This window comes from Onychostoma macrolepis, chromosome 08 (genome assembly GCF_012432095.1).
Source record: "Onychostoma macrolepis isolate SWU-2019 chromosome 08, ASM1243209v1, whole genome shotgun sequence".
NCBI lineage: Eukaryota > Metazoa > Chordata > Actinopteri > Cypriniformes > Cyprinidae > Onychostoma > Onychostoma macrolepis.
In genome coordinates, this window is record NC_081162.1 from 17523549 (window position 1) to 17536275 (window position 12727).

Consider the following 12727-nt stretch of genomic DNA (forward strand, 5'->3'; position numbering starts at 1 on the left):
ACCCACATTCTTCAAAATATCTTCTTTTGTGTTCAGCACAAGAAAGAAATTAATACAGGTTTAGGACAACATGTGAGTGAGTAAGTAATGACAGAAATGAAATTTTAGGGTGAACTATCCCTTTAATGACAGTCGGCTGCATGTTGAATATTGTCCTTTAAGACGTGCACGCATCGGTTTTTCTCTCAACTGTTTACTTTCATTTTAGACATAACCAACCTAGCCTATATATAAACCTTGCTGTTTTCACAGTATTAGCGCAAAAGACAACATCTAGTAATCAGGCACTGTTTCACAGGTTTTTAGTTTTCGCGCTTCGGGTGAAAGTCAGACCAGCGCATGAATGAAACATTTACCCGGCAAGGCACATGTAAATAATGTACTTTTGTGATTGTGAATACGTGCAGTGTCCCACTGAGTTAACACTGATGTGAATGTATGTGGCGTTGTACAGTATATTGAGAAGGAGGCGCCAGAACTGCAGCTGAAAGAATGTGCGCTGTAGCGCGATACTACGATTTTTCTTCAAAAGCAGGGGCCTCATTTATAAAGCGTGCGTACGCACATATTTGATCTTAGAGTGTGCGTACGCTTAAATCTATGCCAACGCTCATATTTATAAAAATGGTCTTTGACGTGGAAAAGTGCTTAGCGTCACGTCAGGGTCCGAGCAGACGTACGCACTTTTTATTGTCGGAGTAATGCAGAATTTTTCAAATGTAAGCTGTTCTTGCAGGTCGCTGTTCTAAATTATGATGATTGGTGATGTTTTATATGTTAATGGTATTAATTAGGAGTCGTTTACAAGGCAGAGAGCTGAAACCATTCAATTGCGCGCAAGTTCAAGATAATTTGCAATTCATAGATTTCACATCTGAAATAGGCGTGTACGCTCGTTTTCTGTTCGTACGTTCATTCTATGAATCGCACGTACGCATTTCTGAGAAACGATCGTAAGATCAAATTTAGGACGGTTTCTGCACAACATTTTATAAATGAGGCCCCTGATCGTGGAGACATTTTTATCGTCCACGATCAAAAATCGTTATATTGCACACCCCTAGCCCCCACAAAGGACTTTTTGACCTCAGAAAAGCATAAAAAAGATTCAAAACTTGATACAATTGTAGTAAATTCCAATTCTTGGCAAACAAATGAGATTGAAGTAACATATCTAAAATCTAAGGAAGACAATGAGGTTCTTCTTATGGTTCTACACCACGTGACAAAAATAGGTGCTATGTAGCATTAAAGTGGATCCCCTATGATTACGAGCCAATGAACCACCTACAGTGATATTTAGCACATTTTTTTTTATCACAAGTTTACTTACACCCCCCCAAAAAAAATCTGATCATCATTTTCAACTTCTTTTCTTGTAACAGTATTTAAACGTCTTAAAAATATATAATTTTATTAAGAGGCATGAGATATAAAGATTATAGAATAATACATACTAAATTAAGTTTACATATTGACAAGTAGTTTAAGCATAAACCAAACAGAATTGCATGTTTTTACATAGTTTGCCTCTGTTTTAACTTCATCTGATTTATGTGACTCTCGGAGATTTTAGTATTTCATAAAAACAGGACATACAGCTTCTGCCTTTCTGTGTTAAATTGTCTGCTATTGTAGTGAATTTCAGTGTCATCCCATAAAATGTTCTCGTCCCATATACGTCTTTCATTTGTTAGTCATTGCAGTTTCTCCAATTCAAATTTGAGTGAATGGCCAGGCTCCTCCTCCTCGTATTGTCTGTGGTTTCACAGATTCACACAGAATCTGAAACTGAAGTACTTTTTTTCCCAGAGCACTGAAACTAAAGGTTATAGACACTTCTTATTTGATGATGCAACGGATTATGGGAAATAACACAATAAAAAGAGAAGAGAGCACACTCTTTTGACCACTTGAACTTTCCCTCTCCTTTTTTTTCTTTCTCTCTTCTTCACTATACTAACATTTGAATTCAATGTGTAGCTCAGTCTGTTCTGATTAGTGTTGCAGGGTGGTACAGGTCTTATATTGCCTCTCTCAGGACTAGATGGCATTACTAACATATCACACTGACTGTACAACAAATAATACTGACAAAGCTATATAAATATTACATAATTCCACAGGGTAGGCAGATCCAACACTAAGCATTAACATTAAAGGAACAGCTCACTGAAAAAATTGCTTGAACTTTACTCACCATCAGGGCATCCAAGATGTAGATGAGTTTGTATGTAGATGTAGATGAGATGTAGTGTAGTTGATGTTTCTTCGTCAAAACAGATTTTGAGCAAATTTATAGCAAATTTTCATACTTCTGATCATATTCTCCAGCATGATTTGAAATGATCCAAAGAGCATCTTGAGCTCTAGAACATCTGACAGTCTGATCAATGTTAAATTTGATTAGCAACCAAGAAATAGTGCAGAATCTGAACTATTTCTGTTCCTTTTACACCATAACATTGATTTGTTTTAATTCCTAAAACTTTATCTTATTTTACAAGTCTAAAATAAATTTTCAGTCTCATATTTTCAATATGTACTCAGATTTTAGGACTGCAGGTCATGAAGGTATATCAAATAATAATGGTCTAAATACACATGCAAGCCAAGTATATATCCAGAGGGATTATGGTAAGCACTGTCCCAGGTTACTATTAATGAGATCGGAGGTTTTGGTAGATGAGCATATGGCTGGTGGAAAATTCAGGAACATCCAGTACTAGTTACTCAGCTGTCTTCACATCCGATGAGTGAATTTCTTCACACAAGACAATCAAGTGCCGTGATCTCATTCGCTCCATTACGAATCATCACACATACTCTCTAGACACAAGACAAAACTTGAGAAACCCGACCAGAATGGTTTCTGACGGCAAGCCAAATGCTCACTGACATATGACTCATGGGCCGATTTTTCAGCTGAATTACACTTCAGAGAAGTGTTGCAAATAAATATGGATTCCATGCCTGCATTTTGGATAAGCAGGCAGCTTATATCTGAGTCAGTCTGATCCTCATACAGCCGACTGAATCCTTGGATCAGTCACTTGGTTTATCCTAAGCAGAGTGAAAATAATGAAAATGTAATCGAACTGGTAGAATTATCTGTATTTACAAATATTCCATACTAATCTATTTTATAAGATAACTACCCTGTTGTAATTGTGAAATCAAAAGGGCTAACATACTACCAATAAGATAGCATAAGATATTGTGTATGTTTAAAATACATAGGCTTATTAAAACATCCACCTATTGCCTTGCTTATTTTTTCAAAGGTAATTATGTTAATAATCACAGGTATTTGTATGTGAAATATACATTTTGTATTATGGTGAATGAATTACTCTAAACCAATCCCATAGCAACACTCTCATTTAGCTGTAAATGATGGAGAAATGCCAATTTAAATAGGCAAAATTATTTATAAACGAAATCCAGATGGGACTATAATAAAAGTAAAGTCATGCACTCTTTGTTTGACTGAATGTAATTATTATTAAACCTTGCATAAAAGCATAAAATATAGGCAGAGAATGTTTTTCATTCCAAATATACATTAAAAAGTGAATGTCAATGCTAATTAGACCACACTGTAAAACATACCATCATTGAACACAACTGCCCTTGTCTTTCATATATGGTTCATAAATGAACTGGAAGGATTTCACATTTCATATTTAGGGACTGGCAGTAATGAACAGGCAGCTGTCGTCCTCGCATTGGCCATTAGCACATGAGCGTATAAGAGCACTGCATCAGAATATGCTTCCTGCTGGATCACTGGGATGTAAATGGCTGTTTCACATGCTCTGATCTATATGTGTGTGTGCGTGCGTGTGGCTGTGTGTGTGTGTGTGTGTGAACCACTGGAGAGCTCAGCTGTGTGTGAGTGTGTGTTTGTGTGTGTTGTGACTGTGGGGGAGATATCTCCAACAGCCTTGCACTGACATTTCATATCCCTGCCACAATGATGACAGAACATGACTCCCTCTTCACACATACGCCCTCTCAACACAAACACACACACACACACACACACACACACACACACATGCATAGACACATACAATGCCTCAGAGAGAGAGAGAGAGAGAGACTCAAAGACAAAAGGCTTGTAATGATAATAAAATTTCAAAATGCCAATCTATGCCAGTGAAATTTCACAACTCTCAATAACACGGCAAAATTAAATGATATTGAATAATAATAATAATAATAATAATAATAATAATAATTTAAACAATGGCCAATGGCACATAACCTAAGAATTTAAGTAGGGAGACAATGTTTCCATGCCTCCATTACTTGATGAATTACTGTTCAAATGAAATGAAATAAAATAATTGAAATGAAATGAAAAAAGCCATGTTAAATACACAAGGCAAATAAAGGTAATTTGTTAATAAAATGAATAAATTACAAATGAAATTAAATTAAATATGGCAGGCAAACAGAGCCAATAAATAAATAAAAGCTACATTAAATATGCCGGCAAATAATGCTAATTTGTTAATCAAATAAATAAATTACAAAATTAAATAAAATATATTAATTAAATAATAAAATTAAATAACAAAATATTAAAATCCGCATTAAATACACCATGAACAAATGGTAAGTTGTGAATAAAATAAAATACTGTATTTTTCTGGACAGCATTACTAGTCTGCCTTAGAAATGGCCAGTGGGAAGCTAATTCAGGAAGGATCTCCTAGTAATTATACAGATATAGAAGCATGAGAAGGAGGCTGGAGAGACATGACGGTTGTCTGCGTATGTGAGAGTGTGTAATGAGGCTTAGCCAAGGAAAAGGACAAATCCCTGCTCTCTCGTTGGGAGAGATGTGACGTCATTGCAAAGCCCTGCCATTAACTCACTATAGGAAAGATTTCATACATTAATCTTCTGACAGGTTTTAGGTAGTACAGCAAATCAGTGAGATTATCTTCACAGTTTTTCAAAGACATGCCTGAGCTCTTCAGTGTAACAATATTACTTCTCCAAACACAGATTTATGAATCAGCAAAAAAGGCGCAGTACCTGCAGAAGTAAGACATAAAGGTCCCAAAAGGACACTGGGATTACAGTGAACATCTCCTTGAGTTGTTTCAGAGACATGCTAGACAGAGTCTGTCTGGAGCTGAGACTCAAATCAAATGAGCAGCACCATGGACAGCGCCCCGGCTTCTGATCAGTCACAACAGCACAACAGTGGGAAGAAAATGTCATGGGTGGGCAATCATCACAGTTCATAATGTCAATCGTGGCTCAGCAAAAATGGTATAAGAGTAGAGAAACAGCTTATCTGAGACTTATTTTGAGGCTCTTCTTTCCTTTTTTTATCCAGGAAGTCAGTCTGAGGGAGCTGCAAAGTGTACATTCAGTGTAAGTTTCAAAACATCACAGTCACGGTCAACAACATAAGAAAGCAGATTTACTACATTACCCAACTAACCTACCATGTTCTGCTACTGTATTTACATCTTACTGTGATTTAGCCAAGTAGTGCCTGTTCCTTGATCAATACAATTCCAACCCACCAATCAGAATTTAGGATTAGGGTTCTAAAATTCATCAGCCTATAATTTCAAGGTTAGGTTTTAAGTTTCATGGTTACACTACCTTTAAATAGCTACTTCTAGTTGACCTCACCTTAGAAAGGGACTTTTGTTGGTTTCTGTTTTTTTTTTTGTTTTTTTTACTGTTAGTGAATGATGGCTGATTCACAATAAAGCTCTCTAGAACCTTCGCTCTCTGTTCCTCTGAAGGAACGGCAAACTTCGACCTGATCTGTTCAGACCATCACAGCCTTCAATAAACACATGCAAGCTCCACCATAAACAAAGGAATTTCCTGTAATAACAACTTTCTTTCTCTTCCTCTCTGCATTTCAGCTTGTGTACTAATCTAATCTTCCACTTGAGACTTGGTACTGTAGACTGCAATACTGATGCCACTTGCTTGCGGTGCTCCTTATATGCAAGTCTTTAAGATAAAAGCATCTGCTAAATGAATAAAGTAATGCAATATATAGTATACTATACGCTACCATTCAAAATTTTGGGGTCACTAAGAGTTTTTAATGTTTTGAAAGACGTCTCTAATGCTCAGCAATTTCACAAAATACAATAAATACAGTAATATTGTGAAATATCAATACAATTTAAAAACAATTTTGATTTTTTTTATTCCTGTGAGGACAAAGCTGCATTTTCAGCAGCCATAACTCAACTGAAAACAGCTGTGCTGCTTAATATAATAGTGGAAACCTTAATATGATTGTGGAATTAATTTTTTCAGGATTTTGTGATTAATAGAAAGAATCGAAATAATGATTTAATTATAAATTGAATGTGTCCTTGCTGTATAAATGCATTCATTTCTATAGTAGTTTACTTCATTTTAATAAGTTTGTTTGAAATCAATGTCATACAAGACCTGCAAAAGATGTTGATTTACTTGTGGGAAATAAAATTCACCTTCTCATGCAGACAATTAGCACTGTGGAAGACACTTCTATTAAAAGAGAACAAAACTCTAAAACATCGTCATAAGCCATCATGTGGTATTTTTACAGTGTGAGAGATTTCTGATAAGCATCGCGGCTTGTGGCTCAAGAGAGTGTAAGTGTTAGTGAGCAGAGAGGGTCGAGCAGCCCTCAAACCATCAGATCCTCGAAACGCTCAACACTGTACACACATGCAAACATGTGCCAAAACACACACACACACACACGCACACACACTTCCTGTCCATTCAGCCTGCCTTTCCTGGATTGTATAGCGAGTATCTCCCTGAGCAAGTCTCCATGCTGCTTTTCACACACCTAAAATAGAACTCAACCGATACAAGAAACCTTTCATTTGCATTGCGTTAGAAGAAGCTCATGAATAGCTCGGTGAGGGTCCTTTTGCTCTCTCTCTTTCTCTCCCTCATGCATATCTTGCTCCAGGGGCAACTCTACGTGATCAAACATGCCTATTCATCTGACTGGATAGACCCGCCTAAATGCAAAGCCAGAAAAATAGATGCAAAGAAAGAAACAGAGAGACAAGAACATCAACCGTTCTTCTCTTTATCTGACAGAGATATTTGCCTTTTCCAAAAGCAGTCTGATGGAAAACAGATAACTGATGACCTCCAATGCATTCGCCTCATCCCTCTCTTCTTTCATTACGGAATGAGACTTTAAAGTTTGCTTTTGGTATCTCCCCTGGACTTGGACAGAGAAAAGGATGGATTTTTTAGTGCCTGACAGGAATAATACCGACAATCGCATCTCCAAACAAATCTGATGTGAAAAGACCCATAAAAATAATGAAATAAATGCGGTTTCTGTGGATTTATCAGAAAATGGAATGGACAGCCCACACGTCCTCGCTTAGCCTGGATCACTGCGTACCTGTCTATATAACTGGCCTCTTTAATGCTCAGTGGCTCAGTGTAATTCTAAATGACAAGCATCAACGTTTGTTTTATTCTGGTCCTGAAACCACAGGCTATATCTGCTCTATTAATAATCTATGCTTTCAGCTCGGCTGCACTATGAGGTTGGCTCATGTACGCAGGCACGAGGGCGCGGGAGCAAGACAGGAAACCTGCACAGGACCTCACCTGTAACCTGCCTGAGATGCCCACAGGCTTTTCTGAGCAAGCAGTGAGAGACCACCACTCAATCAAAAGAGAAGAGAAGATGCCTGTGCCACTTTATGAATAGGGAAGAAAAAAAAAGAGAAAAAAAACTACACTACCATTCAAAAGTTTTGGGGTTAGGAAGTCTTTTTATTTTATTTTATTTTATTTTATATTTTATTATTATTATTATTATTATTTCTAATTTCAATAAACATTATTTATTCATCAAAGAATCCTAAAGAAAATGTATCACAGTTTCCACAAAGACATTAAACATGTTTTCAACATTAATAATAATAATATGTATTAAATAAGAATATTATAATGAATTCTGAAGGATCATCCTACACATACAAAAAAAGACAAAAATTGCCAAAAATTTGAGAAAATAAGTCTAATCCTAATCCAAATTTTCAATTTTCGTGAATTAATTTACCACTAATATATTTTTGCAAAACCATATATTTTTAAAAGCATTTAAACGTATTAATTTATTAATTAAAAGCACTTAAAAATGTAATAAAACATTATTAAATCATTATAAATCTAGTTTTGATCTCATTAGCATATTCTATATACTTTTGCATTCAGTCTAAATACAGGCTACTATACGACTGGAAATGTATTTTGTTGCCCCAAAATACATTTTGAAATATATTTTGGTGTGATGGTTGAAACTAAATATATTTTCAATTTCAAAAAATATTTTTATTAAGCTTCACTGTTTACAGCATAACATTTAGTATATTTAAATATATATTTTGGGCAATGTTTTTTTTTTTTTTTTCTTTGCCAGCTACCTTTACTTTTGTTTGTTTGTTTTTTTGGTTGCTGAAAATTCTACTTCAAAATTAATCACAAGAATAAATTACATTTTAAAATATATTAAAACAGCTATTTTAAATCTAATCATATTTCACAATATTACTGTTTTTTTGTTTTTTGTCAATTAAATGCAGCCTTGGTGTGCATAAGATTTCATTTATAAACATTAAAAAAATGTATCAGCCCCAAACTTTTGAACAACTTTTGTGCAAAAATCAGCAAATCTCCAAAGCAACTGTGCATTTAAAGCCTTTTATGTAACTTTTTCTGTCTGTTTCTTTGTCTTTTATTGTACTAAAAGAAACTACTACTTTTGTTTCTTTGAATCAAATGCTGCTCAGGACTCCCAAATGCCACCCCAGAGAAAGAGAATAAGAGAGATAGCCAAAAAGGATTCGCAATAGATAAGAAACATTGACTTGTTCTTTTCACTGCCTTTAATAAGAGTTTGTACCTTTAAGGCAGAGTGGCCCAGAATAATAATGGTTGGAGGAGAGAGGTCAACACCGCTGCACTTTAAAGCCTTTAGGTCAGTTCTGGCTCAAGTGTCTGAGCAAAACGCCTGTCCGGAGGAGCAAACAGCAAATTATGAGCAGGGATGGACTCCATTTTCTTCTGCGCTGCCTGTGCACGCTCAAGCCAAGATTAATCCTGCCGTTATTCTTCACGAGGCTCACTCCACACACATATGGAACAGTAAAGACAAGGCACTAATTAAGCAACAGTGTGAGAGAAAGAAAAAGAGAGAGAGTTTCCCTAAGCAGATCTGTAAAATGAGATTACTGACCTCAGATCAACAAGCAAACAGTGACCGAAAAACCAATAAACATAAAGATCAGTGCATGCTGAGATGATGAATGTGTGTGTGTGAGTGTGTGTAATGTGCCCTTATGCCAACGTGATTTGATGGTCAAAGCAATTTAAGACTCGGCATAGCAGAAAATTCATTAATACATAAATTACACACAGACGAGAGAGCATGCAACTCAGAAAGTAATCATGAACAATACTCTGTGTTCTTATGTTACCCAGAATCCTCTTCAGCTCTGACCTTCACACCGAAGCCCATTCACACCAAGAATGCTAACAATAAATATATCTATATTAGCATCCACACCAATGCAAAATAAAGTTCTGTTTATTCTAAGCGTCTAGTTTAGTTATGTTGTCTGCCACTTTAAATGCACAAACTCTTTAAAGAAGGATGGATTTTGATTGGCTGTAAATGTTTTTATTATTCATAAGCTGGATAAAAAAGGTTGTGAAAGTGATTCCAATGATATTGCTTCTCTGTGGCGTAATTGTGGTGTGGACACTATTATTTTAAATGTAGAACCCTTTTTTTTAATTATATCATTTTAGTGAGGGCCTAAAATGAAAAAGTTTTCACACCTGCCGATGACCGATTGACTTCAGAAAATTTACCTGCCATATATATATATATATATATATTTTACTGGCCATGAAACTGTATGTGTATTATTTAATAAAAAAAAAAAAAACAATATTGAGGATACACGCCTAATTTATTATTATTATTATTATTATTATTTAATCAATTTAAAAAATAAACTAATCAATAAATATCACTATAATACTACTGAGAGTTTCATTTATTTATTTATTTATTATTTTAAACAGTAAAACTGCCGTATTAATATTTCTGATTGTTGTTTTTTTCAAACAATAGAGATTTTATTTTGGTGGAAAACTGAAACTTCTCTATTAAAATGCCTTTCTTTTATTGATAACAAATGAGCCTGATTTATTCAGGTCAGAAGAATGTAAAATACTTTAATTACACTATTTTATTTTTTATTTTTTTCAATAGATAATTTAATAATAGAATAACAAACAATTTGAGCTTGCTCAACTAATTAAAGTTTTTAATTAGTTTCATATTTCTTTAATGTAGTACATTATTTCAGTAATAAAAAAAAATCAATTGTAAACAAGGGTACATATAATGTTATTAAAATAACTTCGTGCTAGTAGATCTAAAGCATTTTTATGTGTAGCATACCAGAATCTGCCATCTGATAGATAAATGATTCATGTTGAGTATGCTGTATTACATAACTGCAGGAAAATGGAGTAAATAAAACTGACTTCCACTCCAAAAACAGCAGGAACCGTGATGCACAACGCAACGTCATACTGCACCCATGCATACAGTTGAAAGCCTCAAATATAAGCACTGAAGTCATTTTTAGGAGGGATGGCTGTCTGGAATGTTCTCTGTCCCTGTGTCTGGCAAGCTCTCAGGAATGCGGTTAATGTTACCCACTCACAGCCAACTGCTGATCAGGAACAAAATGTGAGATCTGTGAAGGAATACCACCGTCGTTCTCTTTTCTTAAGAGAGAAAATATTTAGTTTTGCCCACGTGAGGATGTTCAAATCTTCCTCATATCGAAGTCTTCAGTAGAAAATTAATTGGTTAACCAAGCATAAAGCCGGTTTGATGGAATCATATTGCAGCAGAAAGCTCCCCATTGAAGGCAATTATGGGACAGTGTGGAGAGGGCCGTGGGGGGCTGGAGCCTTCATTGAAGCTGAATCTTGCCTGAAATGCTGTCTGGTTTCAAGGTCACAACTCAAATCTCAACTGGGCATCAAGTTTCAAAGGGGCGAGATTCATTACAACATTTAGGACCTTTTAAAGATTCTGAGTATGGAAAATCAGTAAGCGCTGGATCAAAGCAAGTCAAACTCCTACTGACCCCCCTGAGCCGGCTATTTTTACCTCAAAAGTGTCCATCAGACGACTCGGCATGCTTCTTGGCCAGCCTCTGGGCCAGACTCTTCTATTTTCTCTCCATCATGCTCCTCTACTACTGCTATCTGCCAAACGCTATACCACTTTGTCATTACTGTTCATGTCCAATCAAATGTGATGTCAATCAAATCTCCATAGAGACATCATAAGCTTCAACACAAGTTCTCTCAATTCATTTTGACTTGCCAATTCTGATTGAGTTTCAGCACAGTGTTTACTTTCACTGTATTGGAAAAGTACTACTGTTTATAATGTTATTAATGTACAAATTATTTTTAACAATATCTTATTTATCCTTGATTTTGTATTGTTTAATGTTGCACAAAAAAAAAGTTGAATATGCTGATGTTGGGCAAAATATAAAATAATGAAATAATAATGCTGAAAACTATTTTTACTGCTTAATATTCTTTTGTAGAAACCATGACACACTATAATAAGTAGAAGATATTAATACTTTCTTTCAACAAGGATGCATTCAATTAATTTAAAATGTAAAGACAAAACATTTTTATTTCAAAAAAATTATTTTGAACATTCTATTCATCAGAGAATCCTGAAAAAAATTATGCATCATGGTTTCCCCAAAAATATTAAGCAGTAAAAAATGTCTTCAACATTGATAATAATGAGAACCATTATTAATAATTAAGCACCAAATCAGCATATTACAATTCATTTCTGAAGGATCACGTGATACTGAAGACTGGAGGTATGGCTGCTGAAAATTCAGCTTTGCTATTACAGGAATAAATTACATTAAAATATATTTTTTTAAACTTAATTGTAATAATATTTTACAATATTACTATATTTACTGTATTTTTAATTAAATAAATGTAGCTTTGGTGAACATAAGAGACAAAAAAAAAATCATAATGATCCCAAGCTTATGATATATACTACTAATACATAAAAATGGTATATACTACTAAATATATATATATATATATATACAGTATATCCCCCAACATCAGCATAATCTGGCTTATGACATATACTGTACTACTATTATAGTAGTATATACAATAATAGTATATGCAAAGGTATATTTTTCCCAGCATCAGCATAATCAACATTTCATTTATGCACCATTAACCTATCCCAAAAAAAACAACAATATCATGGATCTATTTTCAGTATTGTTCTTACAGTAAATTTCACCCAAGCCATGGCAGAGTGCATTGATCCTGCCAGATTTCCCTCTGTTTGCTATGTGTTGAATGTGAAAGGATGGCTTTATTGGTATATCCATACCCTCTGTGTGAAAAGTCTCTTAAAGTGAATGGCTATGCAAACAACTCTTTGCGTACCAGCTGATATGGACTCGTAGGATTCCCTGATGCACAGATCTCTTCTTTTAGTTCCTATACCAACAGAGGCCCATGTTTGGACTAACATGATATATTGCATTTCGGCACAAATTAATGCCTCGTCACGCTAAATAAACGATCCCTGCTTGACCTCAATAAGTCATAG

The 12727-nt window shown here is 34.9% G+C and overlaps 1 protein-coding gene across 3 annotated transcripts in view; it reads right to left on the bottom strand.

Moving 5' to 3' along the window:
* ajap1 (adherens junctions associated protein 1) overlaps nt 1-12727 on the bottom strand; it is a 96212-nt gene that overhangs the window by 32623 nt on the left and 50862 nt on the right. Inside the window, exon 1 of one of the 3 annotated variants that reach the window (XM_058785106.1) lies at nt 5050-5270. The exons of the other annotated variants lie outside the window; for them this stretch is intronic. Coding sequence (XP_058641089.1) covers nt 5050-5066 — 17 coding nt within the window. The 5' untranslated portion in view covers nt 5067-5270. Of the gene's footprint in view, nt 1-5049; nt 5271-12727 lie in introns of those variants that run through there. 3 annotated transcript variants of the gene reach the window in all.